The sequence below is a fragment of the Oryctolagus cuniculus genome, chromosome 12 (assembly GCF_964237555.1).
Source record: "Oryctolagus cuniculus chromosome 12, mOryCun1.1, whole genome shotgun sequence".
In the NCBI taxonomy this organism is placed as follows: Eukaryota; Metazoa; Chordata; class Mammalia; order Lagomorpha; family Leporidae; genus Oryctolagus; species Oryctolagus cuniculus.
The window spans coordinates 70410932-70434584 of NC_091443.1; the positions used below are offsets into that span (position 1 = coordinate 70410932).

At 42.2% G+C, this 23653-nt stretch overlaps 1 protein-coding gene and 1 long non-coding RNA gene across 27 annotated transcripts in view; one reads left to right on the forward strand and one right to left on the reverse strand.

Annotated features, from left to right (window-relative positions):
• SEMA6D (semaphorin 6D) overlaps positions 1–15223 on the forward strand; it is a 666912-nt gene extending 651689 nt beyond the window's left edge. For 5 of the 26 annotated variants that reach the window (XM_051822408.2, XM_051822409.2, XM_051822410.2 and 2 more), the window contains 17 exons: positions 55–166; positions 724–784; positions 904–966; positions 1076–1177; positions 1403–1493; positions 1953–2072; positions 3339–3427; positions 4161–4378; positions 4489–4620; positions 5290–5445; positions 5538–5711; positions 6880–7020; positions 7118–7195; positions 7561–7661; positions 8026–8082; positions 9586–9753; positions 11515–15223. In XM_051822408.2, the coding sequence (XP_051678368.1) occupies positions 55–166; positions 724–784; positions 904–966; positions 1076–1177; positions 1403–1493; positions 1953–2072; positions 3339–3427; positions 4161–4378; positions 4489–4620; positions 5290–5445; positions 5538–5711; positions 6880–7020; positions 7118–7195; positions 7561–7661; positions 8026–8082; positions 9586–9753; positions 11515–12803 (3152 nt within the window). In that variant the 3' untranslated portion in view covers positions 12804–15223. The remainder of the gene's footprint in view (positions 1–54; positions 167–723; positions 785–903; positions 967–1075; positions 1178–1402; positions 1494–1952; positions 2073–3338; positions 3428–4160; positions 4379–4488; positions 4621–5289; positions 5446–5537; positions 5712–6879; positions 7021–7117; positions 7196–7560; positions 7662–8025; positions 8083–9585; positions 9754–11514) is intronic. The other 21 variants (XM_070054139.1, XM_017348060.3, XM_070054140.1 and 18 more) reach the window with 11 other exon arrangements.
• A 1226-nt stretch (positions 15224–16449) lies between these two features.
• Positions 16450–23171, reverse strand: LOC127483782 (uncharacterized). The gene is made up of 3 exons (XR_007910431.2): positions 22780–23171; positions 22416–22485; positions 16450–16658 (listed from the first exon to the last, which is right to left on the reverse strand). It is a non-coding gene; the product is annotated as an uncharacterized lncRNA (long non-coding RNA).
• Positions 23172–23653: the final 482 nt, after the last annotated feature.

Below are 23653 nucleotides of genomic sequence, written 5' to 3' on the forward strand. Positions count from 1 at the left end.
TGATTCTTCAGCTCCATAATCCTGACTGATGGTTTAGCCCATTTTTACTTGCAGATTCAAGGCAATATCCGGTTTTTAGAGGACGCCCTTCAGGCAATGAATCTCAGCACAGGCTGGACTTTCAGCTGATGTTGAAAATTCGAGACACACTCTATATTGCTGGCAGGTAATTTTCCTCTCGTTGGTTTATTAGATTAAAATTCTTTTCTCTTGTGGTGCTTGCATTAATGTGTCTAGTTCATGAAAAACTAATATGTGATTGTGATCAAGAATTGCAAGTAGCCAAAAATATTCACCAAGAAGAGTCAGTGTTGTATACCAAGAACAAAATGCAAAACTAAAGCCTTCAGCAGTGCTATTTTTTTACTGCCATCGAGAAATCATACACCATTCTTTTTTCCCTAAAGCAGCAGGGGGAAAATATTTCTTTATTCTTCTTTAACTTAGAATTATTCAAGCAAACATTAGAAATATGTCTATGCTAATACCAAGTAGCAGTTTGACCTATGCCTGCAGAGAAGTGTTTTCTTTGCTCCCCGATGACAGCGATATATAAAAGCATCTCACTAATGAAAAAGTACTCTTTGTTGACTTTGTTTGAGACACAGAAAGTCCAGATGATCTCCAAAACACAATAAACGCAGATCTGTAAAAATAAAACAAGAAGCAGCTTAACAGTTTTATGCATTCACATGATATGACTTATTGCTTGGTTTCCAACAGGGATCAAGTTTATACAGTAAACTTAAATGAAATCCCCCAAACAGAAGTAATACCAAGCAAGGTGAGCAGCTATGATTGCCAAATTTATTTGCATTCACTCAGAACTTGAATGATATCCCCTTGCCCTCCACAAATGTTCCCAGTTAAAAACTAAACTTTGGTTTCGCTTGATTAATTCAGAAGCTGACATGGCGGTCAAGACAACAGGATCGAGAAAACTGTGCTATGAAAGGCAAACATAAAGTGAGTTAAAAAGTCAGGAGCCTGCTAGATTTCACCTTTCTGTGGAATTGATACTACAGTGTCAGCATATGATATGTCTAATGTTAATGTAATCCTTACTTTTTTTTAGGATGAGTGCCACAACTTTATCAAAGTATTTGTTCCAAGAAATGATGAGATGGTTTTTGTTTGTGGTACCAATGCATTCAATCCCATGTGTCGATACTATAGGGTAAGTGTCTTTTATATGGGATGCTTTTTTGATCAACTTTTGTTCTTCTTCTGGTAGCTGTTACAGTTGAATCCTTTCTGCTCTAAACCAGTAATTTATCTGTAATGTTATGAAAGAATAAAGGCAGAATTCCTCAAGTAGAATTTCAATTCAAATAAAGCACTATTGCCTTCAAACAGGTACGTTGAACGGATATGACACCAGCTATTTATTTTTCTTTTGTAGTTGAATACCTTAGAGTATGATGGAGAAGAAATTAGTGGCCTGGCAAGATGCCCATTTGATGCCAGACAAACCAATGTTGCCCTTTTTGCAGGTAAGAACCTTTACTGTAATGAATATAAATGATTAATGACATTGAAGGTGAAAAAGGAATTTAAAGTAAGGGAAAAAAGTTCATAACTTCAATAGGCTCGTTGATATAGATATTTCAAAGGCTACAGCCTATGAACAAATGTTTTAAAAGGAGGAAATTAGAAGTGAGGGTGTTTCAGTGCATATTACAGGCGTTGTGACATGTGCCTCTCGTGTTAACTCAGCCAGTGACCCTGAATAAGATGCCAGACGATCTGATGCTTGGGTCTCCCATCTGAAAAATTGGGTGACTCCTTGGGCCAACCTGTCACAGGTTGATTATGAGCATCAGGTATATATTTAACCAAATCAGTATTGCTAACACAGGTGAAGGCACTACAAAGGGTATAACCTACTACTTAAGCTAATATACTGTGAGATATTTATGATTATGTTACCAAAATTATAATTTTGGTTTCAGATGGGAAGCTATATTCTGCCACAGTGGCTGACTTCTTGGCCAGTGACGCTGTTATTTATCGGAGCATGGGAGATGGATCTGCCCTCCGCACAATAAAATATGATTCCAAGTGGATAAAAGGTACCTTTGAAGAGCAGTGTGACGGGCTCACTGAGAACAGTGGCATGGCCTGAGTGGGAACAGCAGCCAAGACCACCAGGAAATTCAGTGCATGAATTGACATGAGGGTGCTTCAAAAAGTTCATGGAAAACTGAAGTCAAATGGTAAGTTTATTTTGGTGCAAAAAAACCCATTTGAAATCCATGCATAGTTGTTTGATAATATGTGTTTTCCCTGAGGTTTTTGAAAACTCCTTTTATGAATGGATTTCAAGTTTTTGTACCAAAATATACTTATCTTTTAATTCCATTTTCTGCGAACTTTTGAAGTACCTTTGTATTGTTTCTTTAGTACAAGTACACTCTGCTTTGATTGTGAATGGGATCATTGATGGAGAATGTGGAACGTGGTAGTCAGTAGTCAGGTGTTTGTCCTGGGTGACCTCAAAAACAGAGGGAGCTCACCTCTGAGTGTGGATTTATCTGTCTCTGAATGCACACAGTCTGCTTGGCTGCTTCTGTCTCCCCAGCTTAGAAAGTTAACAGTGGGAGGCCGGCGCCGTGGCTCACTAGGCTAATCCTCCACCTGCGGCACCGGTACCCTGGGTTCTAGTCCCGGTCGGGGCGCCGGATTCTGTCCCAGTTGCTCCTCTTCCAGGCCAGCTCTCTGCTGTGGCCCGGGAGTGCAGTGGAGGATGGCCCAAGTGTTTGGGCCCTGCACCCGCATGGGAGACCAGGAGAAGCACCTGGCTCCTGCCTTGGGATCAGCGCGGTGCGCCAGCCGTGGCAGCCATTGGAGGGTGAACCAACGGCAAAGGAAGACCTTTCTCTCTGTCTCTCTCTCCACTCTGCCTGTCAAAAAAAAAAAAAAAAAAGTTAACAGTGAGAGTTGATGAGTCCATATCTGTATCTGTAGACATTTTGACGTTCTTTGGCATCTAGAAACCAAGGTTTTCTAACCTCAGCATAAGAAGTTTTCTTCCCTAGTTAAATAGGTTAATGAATAAATGTGTTGAAATGAGGACCTATGCTGTAGTTCAGTTCCCTGTAGGCCTCTTTACAGTCCATTAGCTTACTTTAAAGACAATGGTTCCTCGAAGCTTGAACACACCCATATTTGGACTCCTCAAAATCATTGGCATATCAAAGTTCTTGTTAGCTTGAGGGTAACTGTGACATCTGCCAGTCATGCCCATGTCAGTTGAATGGGGGTGGGGGGTGGGAAGGCGGTGTCTTTCTGGTTGAATTATCATTTAGGAACCAGTTCGTTTTCAATATTTCTTTCAGAGCCACACTTTCTTCATGCTATAGAATATGGAAACTATGTCTATTTCTTCTTTCGAGAAATTGCTGTGGAACACAATAATTTAGGCAAGGCAAGTACATGCAGCTAACTTATATTGGGCACTTTTACAGCGGGAATTGAGACCACTTTGGTAGAGTTAAGGATACTCCCTTGGCAGGTTTCCCAGCATTTAATTCATGGTGGCCGTGTACAAGGAAGTGGGTTGCTTATCACAAGAATAATTACTGCAAAACACCTGAACAATGGTCACAGTGGGAAGGGTGGCCTTGGGCCTTGGGCCTTGGGAAGGTTTCTTTTTTTTTTTTTTTTTTTTTCCTGTCACCATAGAGCTGTGTACCCTTGAGCTGTGGAGGCTGAATTTATTCCTTAAAAATCCAAGGATACTCCACTCTTTCTTGGTGCCTAAAACAGGTTGGAAAATAGAGGCCCTTGTTCAATGTTGAGAGCTTCAGTAAAAGCTCACGGGATTGCAGCCCCTTCCGTGCCAAGTTTAAAGCAGCACATTTCATCAACAATAGGAGAAACAAAGTTGGAGACAAGCTGCGGGAGAGGCTTTCGGTCAGCGGGGCAGCCACAGAGCTCACATCTCAGGAAGCACGGTTGGCAGAACAGGAAGCGGGCCCCTTCTCCTCTGGGACAGATCTTGTGTACGATTTCATCTTCCCGATCCCTAAAGAGAAGGCTGCAGATGATCTTAAACAGGATGCCTGTCTCATTTTCGTTCTTCCCTTAAATATCAGCATTTTCTTTCCGTTCCTCTTCTGTGTTCATAACCCCATTGCTTTGCTTTTGTCCCCGGGCAGGCCGTCTATTCCCGTGTGGCCCGCATATGTAAAAATGACATGGGTGGCTCCCAGCGGGTCCTGGAGAAACACTGGACGTCTTTTCTGAAGGCTCGGCTTAACTGTTCTGTCCCTGGGGATTCGTTTTTCTACTTTGATGTTCTGCAGTCCATTACGGACATTATACAAATCAATGGCATCCCTACTGTGGTCGGGGTGTTCACCACACAGCTCAACAGGTGAGGACAGGTGTCTGACAATCCCAGCGGTGTTCCGGGATCGCTTGTTGGAGCCAAGCACAGGCCCATTGTCACCAGCCTCTTCCTGACGCCTCTCTCCTTTTTGTCAGCATTCCTGGTTCTGCAGTCTGTGCATTTAGCATGGATGACATAGAGAAAGTATTCAAAGGACGGTTTAAAGAACAGAAAACTCCAGATTCTGTTTGGACGGCAGTCCCTGAAGACAAAGTACCAAAGCCAAGGTAAAGGAAAAATGCTGGGCCGGCGCCGCGGCTCACTAGGCTAATCCTCTGCCTTGCGGCGCTGGCACACCAGGTTCTAGTCCCGGTCAGGGCGCCACATTCTGTCCCGGTTGCCCCTCTTCCAGGCCAGCTCTCTGCTGTGGCCAGGGAGTGCAGTGGAGGATGGCCCAAGTACTTGGGCGCTGCACCCCATGGGAGACCAGGATAAGCACCTGGCTCCTGCCATCGGATCAGCGCGGCAGCCATTGGAGGGTAAACCAAAGGCAAAGGAAGACCTTTCTGTTTCTCTCTCTCACTGTCCACTCTGCCTGTCAAAAAAAAAAAAAAAAAAAAAGGAAAAATGTTGAAAAGGGTTTTGTCTTGAACAAAACTCTCTGGTTCCTGAAAGTATCCATCTTTCCATCCATCAAGAGAGCAGCTGGGCCAGCGTCTCATGTCAGGAAGGGCTTCCTCTGCTGTATCTCACACCCAGTCAGCAACCCTAACCTGTGTGCTGCCACCCAATGCCAGGGAATGTAGCAACCCCACGGAATTCAGCAAAACAGCATCACTCCTCTGGTTTTGCTCACTCTCCTTCATCTCTTGACCCCTTCTTTCAAAATGTACACTTATTCCTTGCATTCAATTTGGAGAAAGTGGATGGATAAAAGAACACTGTTTTCCCTGCAGGCCTGGCTGTTGTGCAAAGCATGGCCTTGCTGAAGCCTACAGAACCTCCATCGACTTTCCGGATGAGACGCTGGCGTTCATCAAATCCCACCCTCTGATGGACTCAGCTGTTCCACCCATTGCTGATGAGCCCTGGTTCACGAAGACACGGGTCAGGTGAGACGTGTGGGGAACGCTGGGCCACTCCCACCCAATGTGCCCTTTTCCCATTGCTGACCCTGCCTGACCCGCCCCGCCTCCTCTGCTAGGTACCGATTGACGGCCATCGCCATTGACCGCTCTGCTGGCCCCTACCAGAACTATACAGTCATCTTTGTTGGCTCTGAAGCTGGCGTGGTACTGAAAGTTTTGGCAAAGACCAGTCCCTTCTCTCTGAATGACAGCGTATTACTGGAAGAGATTGAAGCTTACAACCATGCAAAGTAGGTATATCTCACAAGAACACTCCCCAGCGCTGCTCAGAAATTGCCCACATCAAGTTTATCAGTCATTTCTTTTCAGCCCTCTGAATTAGTGGTGGTTGGCATACTAGAATTTTATTTTCTCACTGAAATAAATCCTGGGGTTTTTTTGTTTGGTTGGTTTTGGTTTCTTGTTTTGTTTTCTTTCTGGGTCCACGAGGGCAAGGAGGGTAAACCGCTGGTGAATTTAAAAATAATTCATCCCTTGTTTTTCACGTGTGGAAAATGAGAACATATTAGCACCACCGTTTTTATCTCACGGATATATTTCAGGATGCTACAGGGAGCAGACAGGGGTTATAAGCATGCACACATCAAAAATATAATACTGGTTAGACACTTTCTTCCAACCATTAATAAATAGAGATTATTTGGAGCCATTATCACACACACGAAATAAATGAGAGAAATGGAGTAAAGGCAACTGAAAAGAAATCCAGAAACATGTGGTATGGTAAAACTTACATGCATTACAGGTTATCCTTTGCCTTCCCTGTAGTCTAGCCTAACCTTCACAAATGCAATTTCCTTGAATCACTGTGACAGGAAAGCAACCTTAAAATGAAAACTCTTGTCCTGCCCGAATTTTTAAAAGAAGATTTATTGATTTATTTGAAAAGCAGAGTAACAGGGAGAGAAGGAGAGACAGAAAGAAAGAGACAGAGATGTTCCATCCACTGGTTCACTCCTCAGATGGTCACAGCAGCCAGGGCAGGGCCAGGCTGAAGCCTAGAGCCAGGAGCTCCATCTGGGTCTCCCAGGTGGGTGGCAGGAGCCTGAGCCATCTGCTGCCTCTCAGGATTCATTATCAGGAAGCTGGGTTGGAGGTGTTGGAGCTGGGACTCGAAAAGTACTCCAATATGGGTGTCCCAACAAGCGGCGTAACCCACTGTGCCGTAATACGTGCCCTCCCGCCTGAAATTTAACAAACCATGCAGTGAAGTAGGAGATGAATTTTATAATTATTGTTCTCCACACTAACTACTTGCCTGGGTTGCCACCAAGAATTCATCCCTTCAGATTTCCCAGGCTCTCTGTAATTACAAAAGCAAACCATACTTGCCTTGCACAATTCGTGTGGCTTGTGACTGACTAAACCTATGGCTTCAAAATGTATCCCACAACACAGGTGTAATGCTGAGAATGAGGAAGACAAAAAGGTCATCTCGTTGCAGTTGGATAAAGATCACCATGCCTTGTACGTGGCATTCTCCAGCTGTGTTATCCGCATCCCCCTCAGCCGCTGTGAGCGTTATGGATCATGCAAAAAGTAAGCTAGTGTTTTCTTCACTTACCCTGGGCCTTGCAGCTTGGGAATATTTGATGACGAGACAATCCAAGTTACATTCTCTTTGGTTACCATACAGGTCTTGTATTGCATCTCGTGACCCCTACTGTGGCTGGCTGAGCCAGGGAACCTGTGGGAGAGTAACTCCAGGGATGCTGTGAGTATGTTTTGTCACATTAGTCATCAACTATCTTCAGCATTTGTAAAGTCAGAAACTTAGGAAAACTTTTGATGATAGTAATTTTCTTTTTTTTTGATGTGGATGAAAGAAAAAAAAATACACATACAAACCTGGAGATGTGCTAAGGAAGTGAGGTTATAGACAATAATACTTAAGGAAAAGGGATGAGAAAAAGCAACAGTTCTGTTCTGTTCTCTTAAATATTCTAATTAACAACTCTTTAGCCAAAACAGTTAGTTTAGCAAGTTATGTTGAACTGTACATGTTTGTCTCTGCCTGTTTTTACTAATCAGTCTTGTGTTCTTGGTTCTGCTCTGGTGGTCACTTGTGTTCCTATGAAGGCTGTTAACTGAAGACTTCTTTGCTTTCCATAACCACAGCGCTGGAGGCTATGAACAAGATGCAGAGTACGGCAACACAGCCCATCTAGGGGACTGCCATGGTGAGCCAGAGCCTTCCTTCTCTCCTGCCACTTCTTTTTGACCACATTTGCACGTGAACATTATTTTACAATCAGCCTTTTTAACGACTTGGGACACATACCACCTAGCCTTTAACTTAAACTTCGCCAAAGCTGAGCTGTTTCATCCTAGGGATACATTAGAAAAGAATCTTAATTTTTCTTTTCCTTCACCATTTACAATTTTGTAGGAAACCTAGAGAGAGGTAGTCTAGTAGTCTAACCAGTAGGTTAATCTTTTAGTTTCTAGTCTTTTCTTTTGGCTTTTTTAGTTAATTGGAGTTCATAAATTTTTACTTTCTTTTGGTTACTTTTCACTGATTACTTGTTCCTTTAATTCTTTTAGAAATTTTGCCTACTTCAACTACACCAGATTACAAAATATTTGGCGGTCCAACATCTGGTTAGTTTTTTTAATTTTTTTGAATTAACAACCTTTTCTTTCCTTCAGTTCAGCATTTTCAGCCCCTTCTCCCCTCCTTTTGTGCAGTTTGGCAGCCCTCCATTTTTCCGCTTTTACTCATAATCCCACTGATGGTACCAAAAGACTTTTTCTTACTCAGCCCTTCACCCCTGTGTAGCATGTTTACAGCTCATCATGACCGAGGCACATCCTTTAAGAAATCAAATGGGTTAACCTAGGCTGCATTCCAGCTGCACGCACGCCCACCCAAGCTTTTCTCTTTCTCGCCCGTTTGCATCGTGAATGTTCCTTCTGGCCATCCGCATTTGATGGATGGCAGGTTTTCATTATTTCCCCCTTCTCTCCTCACCTTTCCTAAGACCTAGTCAACAAATACACATTTCCCAAAAATGTGTATTTATGAATTTTGGAGGTCTTTTTTGAATGGTTTGCAGTAACCTTGGAATCTCTGACTGTCATGGGCTCAGTGTGGAAGTGGTCTCAGTGTGGAGAAAGCTTCAGTCAGTCGAAGCTGTTGTGATGTGTTAAGATGATCCTTGGGCTCTCCAAGGCCCTCTGTCTGTATCTCTTTTGGAGCCTCCATCCGAGACTGGTCCCCAGTCTGGATTAAGGTCTCAAAGGTTTTAACCTAAAAGCATATGCTTACATTCTGAGGGAAATCGACTTGATGGAAATCAGTTATGGACACACTAAGAGGTGAACTTAACTCCCTCCTGGTCCTGTTGCTGCTGCTGAAACTGGCCAGCAGACCCATTCCTCAGTATGGAGAAAAGAATGGCGTATCTTGTATATCCAGACATCCTTGTGCAGGGTGTGACTGTCGTTGCTTTCACATGAGTTGCTGCTAAGCCTTTGAGAGAGACTCGCAGGGCATGCTGGAAGTCACAGAGAGCGGCTGCCCATGCTGCAGCGCTTCGGTGCAGAGGGTAGGCCCTCAGAGCAGTGAGACATCTACACATGGACAGGAGGCCCATGGTGAAGCCGAATAAACCTCCCAGGCAGAACTGGCTTATCACTTCCAGAACCAAGGGTGGACAGGGACTTAGCCAGTTATTTCCTGATGAGGGTACAGTAGAGCTTCTCCAGTGAAGGCAATAAAGTTTCTAAGAATCTGTGGAAGAGCTTTTTAAAACACACATGCAGGAAAGGATACTGTCACACAAGAGGATGAAATGAGTCATTTATAGGCATTGGGATTTAAGTTAGCTTTTCCCGTATGTGTCATTAATAACCACAGAAGCTTCAGTAGGAATGTCTGGAGTAGTGTTGAAGTTTGCTTAATATGTCTTTACAGTTAATTTTTAGCTTTGATTCTTCCCTTGCAAGAAAGGGATTTGGGGTAGCCTCCTCAGGTTTGTTTTTACAAAATCCTAGAACATGTTTTCCCATAAAATCACCTAAACTTTCTTTATAAATGCAACAGACCCACTAGAAAAGCCTTCTGACACTACCCATGTTAATAAAAATCTGTTTGCATCACAGACATGGAGGTATTTTCATCTTCTGTTACCACAATGGCAAGTATCCCAGAAATTACACCTAAAGTGAGTGATACCTGGAGACCTAAACTGACGAGCTCCCGGAAATTTGTAGTCCAAGATGACCCAAACACTTCTGATTTTACTGATCCTTTATCAGGTATCCCAAAGGGTAAGGCCTCACCAGGGAACTCATCTCCAACTGCATGGAAACCTGATTCCCTCTCTCTCTGAGAAGTGTGTGGTTCTCCAGAGGCGAACCTGCTTGGAGCTGTCCCTCCGCCGCCACCGGTCACAGCCACTTGGGTTTTCTTGTGGTTATGTCTGAGTGCTGTCCTTCAAAGATGAAAGAGGTGGAAAGCTGTTAAAGGCAGGGTTGGTGAAACAGCCACTCAGACAATCTAATCTGTGTTGATTTCTGTCTAAAAAGCTGAATGCCTTCTGGAGATCAGAGAATTTGCAGGGTCACCCTTGCAAGATTAAAACCAAAAAAAAAAAAAAAAAAAAGAACTCATTAATTGCACATATCCTGATGTCAGATGTTTTGTCTAGGAACCTTTCCCAGCTTCTTGTTTAGCTTCAATTCGAAATCCAGTATGAAAAGGATATGTGACAAGTTGCTTGAATGCCACAAGCAATCAAACCTAACAGAGTGCTTGTCCATAACTATCATTTTCAGCCCATAATAGAAGCAGTTATCAAATAGCTGCCTGTTGAGTTAGCTTATTAGATCTATTACTCTGGGGGGAAAAAAAAATCTATTCTTTAGTGCTTACTAAAATAGGGTATCAGGTTTCCAATCAGTTTTTATGGCAGTGCCTTGTCATTTATGATTTACGTCTGTTGATTTTGGTTTTATATGTTTTCATTGTAACCAATTTTGTAATCATTCTTCTTTCTACTTTGTTTTCTTTAGTAATACCATTTCTTTCAGTTTCACCAACCCTACCTTTTTTTCTTGGCCTTTCACAATGCCACTGAATTCCGTAACACTGAACATTGATTTAAAGCAACTAATTTCAAAGCCTTTAGCACTAACCTAAAGCTACAGAATCTTCCAAATCACTCTGACTTAACCTTACTCTGGGATAGCTGCATTTATAGCATGTAACAGACTTGGATACCTCTCAAACTAACATTTCTTGGATTGGCTGTTAGATGTCTGTGGTTGCACTGAAATTTCCAATAATTACAAGTTAATTACCTCTTCTCCTTCTAGGTCTAATTTAAATATATCTCAAGTATCTCCAGATAGTTTAATGACATTATTTAACTTGTATGTAGTATATATTTTCTCACAGTGTTTGGAGTTCTTGCATAACAGGTAATTCAAGGTTGTTTCACCCAAAGGTGGAAGTGAGAAAAAATTTAAAGCAAACAGTAAAGTCTATATTTGTAGCTAAAATTGACCCAACAGATGCTTTCTGTTTTTTATCCTAGTTAGTATAACTGTATTAACATAATTATTTTAGTGTTATATATTTATGCTAACTTATGTATTCCCACAGTCTCAGTAGCTGCCCTTTAACTTGATTTATGAATTAGAAGAAAAACAGACAAAGCATTTCGTGAACTTAAAATCTGATGTTTAGAAGATTCACACTCTCTAACTCTGTATTTTAGGTAGAAACTCTTAAAATTTCTAACATTGCTTAACAACTATTAATGAGGGATTGGAAAGAAAAGGATAGAAAAATAAAAGTAGGAGATTAGAGTTATCCTGGCTTTGCAGCAATCATCCTATGTCTCTGGAGATCCTATTGTGATGAATGAAAAAATGTATGTTTGAAATATTGGGGTCTGCCTGACCCCACAAGCTAATAAGCATGTGGAGCATGTGGGAAGGCAGTGATGGCTCAGTGGAAGTCACTTGCTGTTACGTTCTGTTTTTAAAAAGCACTTCATTCAGACCTTTCCTGTGTGTCTGTTGCAGGTGTGCGCTGGGAAGTCCAGTCTGGAGAGTCCAACCAGATGGTCCACATGAATGTCCTCATCACTTGTGTCTTTGCCGCTTTTGTTTTGGGTGCGTTTATTGCAGGAGTGGCAGTATACTGCTACCGCGACATGTTCGTTCGGAAAAACAGGAAGATCCATAAAGATGCAGAATCTGCCCAGTCATGCACCGACTCCAGTGGAAGTTTTGCCAAACTGAATGGTCTTTTTGACAGCCCAGTCAAGGAATATCAACAGAATATTGATTCTCCTAAACTTTATAGTAACCTGCTAACCAGCCGGAAAGAGCTGCCACCCAGTGGAGATACCAAATCCATGGTGATGGACCATCGCGGCCAACCCCCCGAGTTGGCTGCTCTGCCCACACCTGAGTCTACACCGGTGCTGCACCAGAAGACCTTGCAGGCCATGAAGAGCCACTCAGACAAGGCCCACAGCCATGGAGCTTCAAGGAAAGAAACGCCCCAGTTTTTTCCTTCTAGTCCTCCACCCCACTCGCCGTTAAGTCACGGGCATATTCCCAGTGCCATCGTTCTTCCGAATGCGACGCATGACTACAACACGTCTTTCTCAAACTCCAATGCTCACAAAGCAGAAAAGAAGCTTCAGCACGTGGATCACCCTCTTACAAAGTCATCCAGTAAGCGAGATCACCGGCGTTCTGTGGACTCCAGAAATACTCTCAATGATCTCCTGAAGCATCTAAATGACCCAAATAGTAACCCCAAAGCCATCATGGGAGACATCCAAATGGCCCACCAGACCCTAATGCTGGATCCCGTGGGACCCATGTCCGAGGTCCCACCTAAGGTGCCTAACCGGGAGGCGTCACTCTACTCCCCTCCTTCCACCCTCCCCAGAAACAGCCCCACCAAGCGAGTGGATGTCCCCACCACTCCTGGAGTCCCAATGACTTCTCTGGAAAGACAAAGAGGTTATCACAAAAACTCCTCCCAGAGGCACTCTATATCTGCAATGCCTAAAAACTTAACCTCACCAAATGGCGTCTTGTTATCTAGACAGCCTAGTGTGAACCGTGGAGGGTATATGGCCACCCCCACAGGGGCGAAGGTGGACTACATTCAGGGGACACCAGTGAGCGTTCATCTGCAGCCCTCGCTCTCCAGACAGAGCAGCTACACCAGTACTGGCACCCTTCCCAGGACGGGACTAAAGAGGACACCGTCCTTAAAACCTGATGTGCCACCAAAGCCTGCCTTTGTTCCTCAGACCACACCTGTCAGACCACTGAACAAATACACTTACTAGGCCTCAAGTGTGCTCTTTCTGTGTGGCTTTATCCTGTCCATGTTGTTGAGAGCATGATGTCGTAAGGGTACCGCTGAGACAAGAGACTCTCTTGTATTTTAGGAGAACCAAGTGGCCAAAGAGACTCTTCCTCACTTTGGCAGCATCAGAACTTGCCACATGTAGCTACTGGAGCAAGGCTTCTACGTCCTTGCCTGAAAACCAAGGAAGGTGCTGGTCATTCCATTTCTTTCGTTTGAAGCTAAAGAGATGTGTAGCTCCTGGGGCTACCTTACTGGTATAAAGAGCTGATTCAGTACTCAGAAGAATCTGTGAACAAATACTTGAAAATGGGTTCAATTTAGACTGCCATTATGTGTGGTCTTCCCATTAAATGTGAACATTTTAATATGTATGCATTCACCTTGCCTCTTGCACAAATGTCAAAAAAAAAAAAAAGATGGTAATGTCTCAAAGAAATGAACTTGTAGATTTCCATGCAGATTGCTAAAAATTCAGTCTTTGACCCAAACTGTAGCATTTTTTTTAATGTGTGGCATTTTTTTTTCCCATGCCACGACAGTGTTGTGTGTGTGAATGTGTGTGTACATGCGTGTGTGTATATGCGCGTGTGTGTGCATGTGTTCTGTACCCACTAGAATTTGTCTAGGTGCCCATTACATCTTTTTTTGTGCTATGGAGTTGTTTACATTGAGCATGACTGAACAAGACACAGTCACTTCTTCCCTCAGCTGTCTATTGTGTTCAGCTTTGAGAAAAGAGTAAAATCAAGGCTCCTTTGACCATCAAAATGATCAACTCCACCTATGTGGTACCCAATGCCAGAATGTAAGAGTTCTAAGTAATTTTGTGCTGCTATTCTTGAAAACTTCTATTCCCGTCTTGCCAGCTTAAGGAGATAGAGATATTAAGAACTATCGTTGAATATCCACAAGTATTCAGTAGTAAAATTTACCTGTCCACTGTGAATCAAAACCTGAGTCCCATCATATAACCTTGGACACTAATAGTGTTTAATTTGATTGTGTTTATTTTTTTCCCCATGTAGCAAAATTTCTCCTCTTCTAACTCCTCCTACCCACCACGTTAAAAAAAAAATAAAGAAGAAGACAAAAGAAAGACATATGAAAAGAATTGTAATTGGCTTAACAGAAATGGCCTGTGAAAACCTAACAGTGGTGCAATCATATTGTCTATGTTGTGTTTTGTGAGAATTTTGCCCTAAGTCATGCAGGTAATGACAATATACTGTAAATACCACGTGTGAGTTTACCCGAATCTGTGCATTTTGTGCCTTATTCATGAGAATGATAGAAGTACTAAAATATGTCACGTGTTTTCAATATAGCACATCATTTACTGAGTGCCAGTTGTAAATGTTTTTCAACCAGCACCTGAAAGACTTTTTAAAAAAAAATCCAGAAACAATCTAGAACAATTAATTGTTAAATAGTCCACTCGAATAGCAGCATTACATCTTTTGCCATGATCAACATTCCACTTCCGCTTTCCTAAGGATGACACAGGGAGAATGTGAAGTCAAATGAGGTTTCCTGGGGAATGACACCTGAGGAAACCAGAGTCATTTGCAGGGAGTTTGGCAGAGAACACTTACAGTTGATGATGTGCAACCCCGCTGACTATTTCAATTAATATGCTGCACACCACACAATTGTTGATTGAACCTAATCTACAAAGCACCAAGGCAAAGGAATGCTCAGACAAGTTAAGTTCAGCTGATGTCTTGTGCTAACGCTGTTGGTATACAGTAGTTGGGGGAGGACGGGTGGCCGAAGACCAGATCATTTTTATACAGAATGTAGAATACTGATAACAGTTATTCTTTTCCTTTGAGAACATTGTTTTATAAAGAACATGATTTTCCTGTGATCTCTGGAAGTTCAAAAGCTAAAACTTTCATTCTTGAAACACTTCAGCTTTGCAACTAAAATATTACAGATTAATAATAAATTAAACCAACCAATGGTAAACTCTACTCAGTCCGCCAATGACAAACGTGTTTGAATTTATCTTACCAATATTAATCCCAGCGTGTATAAAACAGAACAGTAACTCTGTGTGACCCCGATAACATTTTGTAACATTGTGCTGCCTTGTAGTTTGTAATGTGAGTTCTATCAGTATTTATGTTGAGTTTTCTAACATTAAATCTAGTCTCTATCCTGTTAATTTAATTTTTAAATGCTTTATCCATTTGTGCAAAGGTAAAACACAGATTGTATCTTTTTTAATGGTACGGCATAAAAAGTAACCCTAAAGTGAAGTGACTCTATACTGTTTTATAGAGTACTTTAACATGTATAGATATCTTGTAAACTTGTATTGTGGATGTGTAAATAATATGTACTTGGGGTTTTTAACACCGCATGTAAAGTCAAAATAAAATATACAACTCATGATATCTTGCCTCTTGAGAATGAAGAGGTTATTGATGTATCATATCATAAAATGTTTTTAAGTGAGTCAACCACCAATAAGTTTTTTCAGAATCTACCAAATATTGTTTTCTGGGGTATTCTCTGCCTGGTCACAGTTGCCTTGCCGTTCCCTCCTTAGAAGGCTGTTGCTAAAGGTCAGAGCCCCTGGAAGAAGAGAGAAAACTGTCCAGGAAACCAGATGGACTGTTGTACTTGATCTACAGTCAAATGCTTCAGGCAAACATTCTAGTGCCTCACATTGTCCGCTTACCTAGCTCAACAGACATTTTTAAAATTCATGATTTGTATTCTCACATGAAATGTTGAATGTAATTTAAGTTCACTGTTCTAACTGGCAAACAGGGTTCTTGTGAGCATTTTTTGCTCTTGGGTATATGGAATTTCTCAGTTCCATTGTTTTCACTGGATTCTATCAGGAGATATCTCCCTAAATACTGAAAAGGAAGGTAAACATGCCATTCCATGGTTCTCTCAACATGTAATTGATGGGAGGCTGCTGTTATTGCTTCTTGTAGATACCAAAGGTATCCCCTTGCAAAGACAACAAAGATGGTTGCAGCCTTCCCTGCCCTCTGGGTTCTAGCAGCTACTCCTGTCCAGAGCCCGTCTGCACCTGCTGTGTGACTGTTTTCTCAAGCAGCTTCAGCAGCATCTTTGCAGAAGAGCAAAAGTCACCACATTACTGTCTTGGGTCTTACTTTCTTTTCATGATGTTGTCTTATTAGGGGTGCTGCATTTTGATGCCAGTTCAGTAATATGGGGGACCTTGTTCATTCCTATGATGACAAACTCTAGTAGAGAAAGGGAGAATTGCAGGAATCTGTGCGAGAAAAAGATTGATGGGAGATCTTTTTGCCCCTCTTCACAGCTACCAGCACTATCGCTGTGTAGATACCCGCAGCCTTGATGTCCCAAACCCTACCCCACCATTGAAGGAAGTCCATGTGAGCATGTATTCCATTGCAGTGCTAGAAGAGAGCGTGGAAGCTGTCTCCCATCTCACCGACCTGCAAAAGTCAATTTGTAACTCTTTGAGTTTAGAAAAATTGATGAAGGAAGAGATAATTAAGGGCAATACATAGTCAACCTTGTTTCTTCCTGGGCATTTTTGCATTGTACTGTATTTCATTTAGATTGCCTGTTTCCATTAAATTGGTGCTTATTATACCTGTGGCCAGTATGCCAGTTTTTCTGAAGTCAGTGGCTTGTTTTTCCTATAAAACATAAGTCTTTTTTCACCCTTTATTGAAGTTCTTAGTCCTTTTCCATCATGGGCATCTTTGTTAATTTAATGACTGCCATGTACTGAAAGGTGAATTTTACTTTCCTTTTTAGGGAATTTACAGTCTGCTAAAATGACACCTGTGAATCCGCAGGATAAATGCTCAGATTGCATCTGAAAGAAATAGGGCAAAGAAACTTGAAATTATTTTAATAAGGAACACATTATTAAGCCAGAGAATAAAGACACCAAATAATTAACCAGGACAGGTCACTGGTGCACCTGGTTCCAGAAATCCCATTGACTGGGCATGAAAGTGACTCTGGGAAGTGGTAACTTTGACTCAAGATGAGATACCTGAAATGCTGAGATAGGCTAAGGAGAAGAAGCACTTTGTCCGGCAGGTGCTGGCCTGGCATCAGGAGGGTTCACTTTCTGGCTTCTGAGAGAGGCCAGCTGTCTCTCTTTCCCTCCCCCACTTCTCTCCCTTGGCCTCCTTAGAAGGTGAGGGCAAAGAACAGAGTATCAGTATCCAAAACATCCCTGGGTCCAGGTACAGGGAGTGGATTTTAATCCCGACTCTGTCACACATTAGGTGACTTGGGGGCACCCCCCTTCTCAACTTCAGTTTTCTAATTTTTGAAGAGATGGTTTGACATCTCTTTCTCTGACAGTTCTATGGTCTCTTCAACTCTAATGCTATTCTTTATTTTATGAATGCTATGCTTAAATATTATTCATTCAATAGCTTGGTTTGTAGGCTGTTTATGGATGTGTGAGGCCTGCTCTCTCTATAAGATGTGAGATTAGCAATAAAGTAAGGCATGATAAACAATGCACTTTAAGCCATTTAGCTTGGATCTATATTTGATGTTTACCCTTTTTGCATATATAACATGTTAAACACTTAAATCTCTGCCACTGTTGCATTCCCTATCAAATAGATGGGATGCTGTAAACAAAGAAGAATGAGCCTATAATAAAATCAATCTTTAATTCTTGGGGGAACGGGGAGAAGGCAATGTCGTAGGCATTCAGACCATGAATCAACTGGAATTCACATGTAAAGCGAAAGAGCATATTTCTAGCCCCTGTCCCATAATTCTTTTTAAAATTAGGTATTGACTACTGGTTGACAAATCTCTTTGTAACATGCACTTCAGCATTTCTTAGACTCTTCTTCTGGGTTTGGGTAAAAGTATAAATACAGTATTCATTGCATATGTGCTATTACTTTTAAGTGCTCCGTATTTGTGTGAGATAGATTTTCCTGATGCTATTGTAAAGTTTGGCTGCAGGCCAGTTAGAAGAATGGACAGGGGGAAGGTTTGCTGGTTCCAGGCAGCTCTGTCTGGCGGAAATACTCTATTTCTGGGCTGCAGGTAGTCTAGCATGTATGGCTTCTGAGCACTTGAAATATGGATAGTGGGGCTGCCATCATGCTGCGGAGGGTTAAGCTACCACTGTGACACTGCATTCCATATCAGAGCAAAGGTTTGATTCCAATTTGCTTTGCTTCAGATCCAACTCCTTGCTAGTGTACCTGGAAAAGCAAAGATAGCTCAAATACTCGGGTCCTTGCCACCCACATGGAAGACCCTTCAGCCTGGCCCAGCCCTGGCCAGTGTGGTCATTTGAGGAGTGAACAAGCAAACAAGCAGATGGATGATCGACTCTTTCACTCTCTCTTTCTCTTTCCCAATCTCTCTCTCTCTCTCTTCCTGTTTCTCCATCATTCTGCTTTTCAAATAAATCTAAAAATAAATTAATTAAAAATAGGGCTAGTGCCCCTAAGGTACTTAACCATATTGGACAGTGCCAATCTAGAAGGAACCACTGCAACTGGCACAGCTCTCAGAGGTCAGGCTTTTGTTCCAAATACAGCAATTCCAGGGGATTTTTTACTGATTAAAAGATGAGGGATGCAATGGCCAGCACTGTGGTGTAGCAGGTAAAGCTGCTGCCTGCGACACTGGCATCCTATATAGGCGCCAGTTTGAGCCCTGGCTGTTCCACTTAGTCCAATCCAGTTCCCTGGTCTAGGAAAGTGTTGGAAGATAGCCCAAGTGCTTAGGCCCCTATCAACCTGTGTGGGAGGTCCAAATGAAGCTCCTGGCTACTGGCTTCAGCCTGGCCCATCCCCAGCCATTGCAGCCATCTGGGGAGTGAACCAGCAGATGGAAGATCTCTCTCTCTCTCTCTCTCTCTCTCTCTCTCTCACCCTGATTCTTTCAAATAAATAAATAAATAAATAAATCTTTAAAAAAAATTGAGGTGTGCCTTGTGCATTCGGTCTATCTACATTGTGCCTCACAGAGAGTTTGCTTACAAGTGATCATGTGATCAACCACAGATCCAGTTTGAGGTTTGTTTTGTTACTTGGAAATGACAGTAAGCACATTGGCCACTAGGAGAGACCATCACACTTGGCTGGTGAGGGCAAGCTTCTCCTAGATTTCTGGGGTGCTTTTGAGCCCTATTCAGTTAGCCACCAACCTGCTTTTTGTGAAAAGGTTCAAGACTTGTCATTCCCATTTTCAGAGTACAGAAATTAAGGTCAGTGAGACTACGAAAACTTTGAAAATACATATGACAGCTGACTCACAGATCAGGGATTATTTCCACACTCATGCCATGCCCTGTGTACAAACTACTCTTTGTGAAGTGTTGAAAAGGGAATATCAGTGTTCAATCAGAAAGAATGGCCTCAATCTAGCACTTCATATACAATGAAAGAAACAAAAGAGGTACCATAATTTACATAACTTAGGGATATGTGCAGACCTCCAATGAAAAATGAAACATTCAATGAAACCAGTCACCTCCTGGGCCATCATAATGAACATGCCAAATCAATTATTCATAAAAAGAATCCATGGGCTGAGTTAATGTGATAAAGACTGAAAGCAGGGACTGGCATTGTGATGGAGCAGGTGAAGCCACCACCTGCAACGCCAGCATTCCATATGCTGGGTCATGTTCCATCTGCTCCACTTCCAACCCAGCTCCCTGCTAATGGGAAAGCAGTGGAGGATGACCCAAGTGTTTGGGTGTTTGGGCCTCTGCCACCCACATGGGAGATGCAAATGAAGCTTCTGCTTTTACCTGGTCCAGTGCTGGGGTTGCAGCCATCTCTCAATCTCTCTCTGTCTCTCCTTCTCCCTCTCTCTAATTCTGACTTTCAAAATAAATACACAAATCTTAAAAAAAAAAAAAAAAAAAGACTGACAGCAACCAAAGGGGGTTTCAGAAATGTTGCAAGTAACTAAACTAATGTTTCCAATTTTACCCATCTAAGTTTCTGTGCCGCCTTCAATTTCTTCTGTGGATTGTCAGAGTCTCCGGGGAGAATTTTTTATTTCTTATTGTGTAATTTCTTCATATTGAGCTGAGACACGCATATTGGGAATTAAACTTGTTGTGATTTCTTTACTGCACGGTATGGTTTGGGGAGCTAGACTGTATCTCAAGGAGAAACTTTTCTGGTCATTTGAACCTACCAGTCTTCTGTGAAGCATGGAGTAGGCACAAAATAGGCAGCAACAATGTGAATGATTGCCCCAGAGTTTCACCTTAAGTCAGTTGGCAGAAGCTGGGCAGACATTTGTCTCTGTTAATGCTAAGGAGAACTGCAAAAGCCGATAGCCCTTCTCAGCATCTACAAATCAGGTCCCCAGTAAGAGGACTGTAGCATTCTTTACCCATTTTTTTTTAATATATTTAAAGGTCTTCCTTCCGTTGGTTCACCTCCCAATGGCTGCTACAGCTGGAGCTACACTGATCTGAAGCCAGGAGCCAGGTGCTTCCCCCTGGTCTCCCATGCAGATGCAGGGCCCAAGCACTTGGGCCATCCTCCACTGCACTCCTGGGCCACAGCAGAGAGCTGGCCTGGAAGAGGGGCAACCGGGACAGAATCCGGCACCCCGACTGGGACTAGAACCCGGTGTGCCGGTGCCACAAGGCGGAGGATTAGCCTAGAGAGCCGCGGTGCCGGCCTGTCTTTATCCATTATTAAAGGAACTTCTCATACACTTGAAGCGTAGCTTTGGAAAGTTTAAAAAGGAAATGGAATCCATGAATTACTTTTGAAAACTGGAAAACCTTAAATGTCAGTGAGTCTTTGGTGTATGACATAAGCTACCAAGTTCAATGACATCTCTAGTTGAAAGACATGGCTGTTCACTGGCCCAGACCATCTGAATTTTTGTTGATCAATATGTGGGGTGATTTCCAAAGTTGAGATGAAAATTTAAGATCCAGTCTGACTTAATGATAGCCTTTTAATGCTGCCCAACTTAAATGTGACCCTTGAATAACTTCATGCCATTTCCATGACTTACTAACATTACTTCCAATTCCTGTGGAATCTACCTTCACAGAGGTGGGTATGGTTAAATTCATGATAGGTGTTTAGTTTACATAAATATTTATTACAAGTGAATGAAAGTAGTCAAATACTAAATCTGAAAAATGTAATAGAATTCAAATTATTTTAAGTATATGCACACATGGGAATTTAGAAAGAAATATGCAAAAATATTAAAAATCTGTTATAATCATTAAAGCATTTTGAAACATGCTTTATTCAAACATGTTTTTGAAAAGTCTCTAAAAATTTATTTTTTAAAGATTTATTTATTTGAAAGAGCTATAGAGAGCACAGAGAGAGAGAGAGAGAGAAAGAGATAGGTCTTCCATCCTAGCACCCATATAGGATGCCAGTGCTTCAGGACAGGGCTTTTACCTGCTGCACCACAGTGCCAGGCCCTCTATAGTTTTTTAATTCTGTCTTTAAAATTTTAAATTCTGTTTTTTAAAAAAAGAAAAAACCCTGATACACTTCTGACTGCTCACTTATTTGGTTTAAAGAAACAATGAAGTATCTATTCACCCAAAACAAATTCCCAAAAGGTTTGCTTTACAAGCGGGATGCCAGTGAGTACCATCAATCTTGATGATGTCCTTTGCTTTCTAAGGTGTCTCAACAGGTGCTGCTTTTACAGCTGGAGATGCTGGGACCAAATTCATGAAATACAGCAACTGTCAAAGCAGGCATTTGGCACAGCATTTCCGAAGCCACTTGAGTGGCGGATTTTGTGGTACAGCAGATAAGCTGCTACTTGGGGTGCCAACATCTCATATCATATCAGAGGGCCTGGTTCGAGTCCCACCTACGCAGTACTTTCAATCCAGTTCCCTGTTAATGCACCTGGAAGTCAGCAGATGATGAGTCAAGTGCCTGGGTTCCTGTCGGTCATTTGGGAGACCTGGATAGAGTTCCTGGCTCCTGAATTCGGCCTGACCCGGACACAGCTGTTGCAGGCTTTTGGGCAATGAGCTAGCAGATGGAAGATCTATTTGTCTGTCTCTGTTACTCTGCCTTTCAAATAAGTAACTTTTTTAAAAAGAAGAAAAGCAATGGAAACAGCTACTTGAAACAACCACATCCCGTATCAAAGTGCCTGGGTTTGAGACCTAGCTCTGTTTCTCATCCCAGTTTCCTGCTAATGCACACCCATGAGAAGTAGCAGGTGATGTCTCCCTGCCACCCCTTCGGGCTACTCAGATGCAGTTCTAGGCCCCTAGCCCTGCCCTGCTGTTTCAGGCATTTGGGGAATGAGCCAGTGGATTCATTCATATTCTCTCTCTCTCTCTCTCTCTCTCTCTCTCTTTCTCTTTCTCTCTTTCTCTCTTTCTCTCTTTCTCTCTCTCTCCCTCTTTCCTTCCTCCCCCTGCCCTTTCTTTAAAAGAAATAAAATAAAGAGATAAAAAGTTCAAAAACATAACGATGGAAATTGTGAAAATACCTAAACACAGAGCAGGGCCTTCCCCAGGAGAGAATTACAACCCAGACAGGGTGGCCTGGGCGGGCCTAGAGTGAGGGGAAGAGTCCTGCTGGGATGAACACTGGAGAAGTCTTGTCAGCCTCACCTTCTCCCTGTCTCAAAAGCCAAGGACTGGGACAGCTGTGAAGCCCCATTTTCTCCTTTGTCTTCTCTTCCTGGGATTCAAGAATAACAGAAAGCAAGGCAGCAGATAAACAGCAGGTAGCTTTGGGGACAATGAGATGATTATGGTAATGACAACTTATGCAAATGCAAAATGATTAGCAGAGCAGAATCCTTAGCTCTGTTGACAGGTGCCGGTTATGGATGTCAGGAAAACCACACCCCTCTGCCAGCATCCCTGGGGTTCCTCCCCTCCTCCCACTTCTTAAAAAATGCACTTTTGTAATCTAACAAGTCCTCCCTTGGAAGAAGTGACTGTGCATCCTTGCCTTGCAGCAGTGAATTACCTTAAAGAGATTTAAAGATGTCTGGAGATCATCTTCATCAGTACAGTCAGCCAAGATGGAACTGGCCTTTAAGGGAGGAGCTATGGGTTATGTTTTTGTTCCCACGTCCCCACTGCTCTAACTTCACCAGCAGTGTCAATAACCAAGACAATTTAATAGGAAGATCTTACTCTCTGATAATGAAACTGTGATATGAAAGAGCCACTATAAAAAGAAGTATCCCATTGTTGAAAAAAAGTCTACTCATCATGGGACTGGACAAGGTGTCCTGGTTTTAAATTAGTCTATTCCAGGGATGGAAGGAAAGGGATCGTGAAGGAAAGGGATGAAAAGCCCTCAAATCCCTTATGCTCTGTTAAGCTGCTGAACTAACCCACTTTGAAGACCCCATGTCTGAGCTGCCTATTTTTTTTTTAATCTTTTATTTAATGAATATAAATTTCCAAAGTACGACTCATGTGTTACAATGGCTTCCCCCCCCATACCGTCCCTCCCACCCACAACCCTCCCCTTTCCCACTCCCTCTCCCCTTCCATTCACATCAAGATTCATTTTCGATTATCTTAATATACAGAAGATCAGCTTAGTATACCTTAAGTAAGTATTTCAACAGTTTGCTCCCACACAGAAACATAAAGTGAAAAATAATAGATGATTTTTTTTAAATGATGATGAAATCAGATCAGACCTATTGTCATGTTTAATCCCAGTGAGAGTCAAGTTGGGAATTGATAATTTCTTTCTTTTTTTTTTTTTTTTTTTACAGAAGATCAGTTTAGTGTACATTAAGTAAAGATTTCAGTCGTTTGCACCCCCATAGAAACACAAAGTGAAATATACTGTTTGAGTACTCGTTATAGCATTAAGCCTCAGT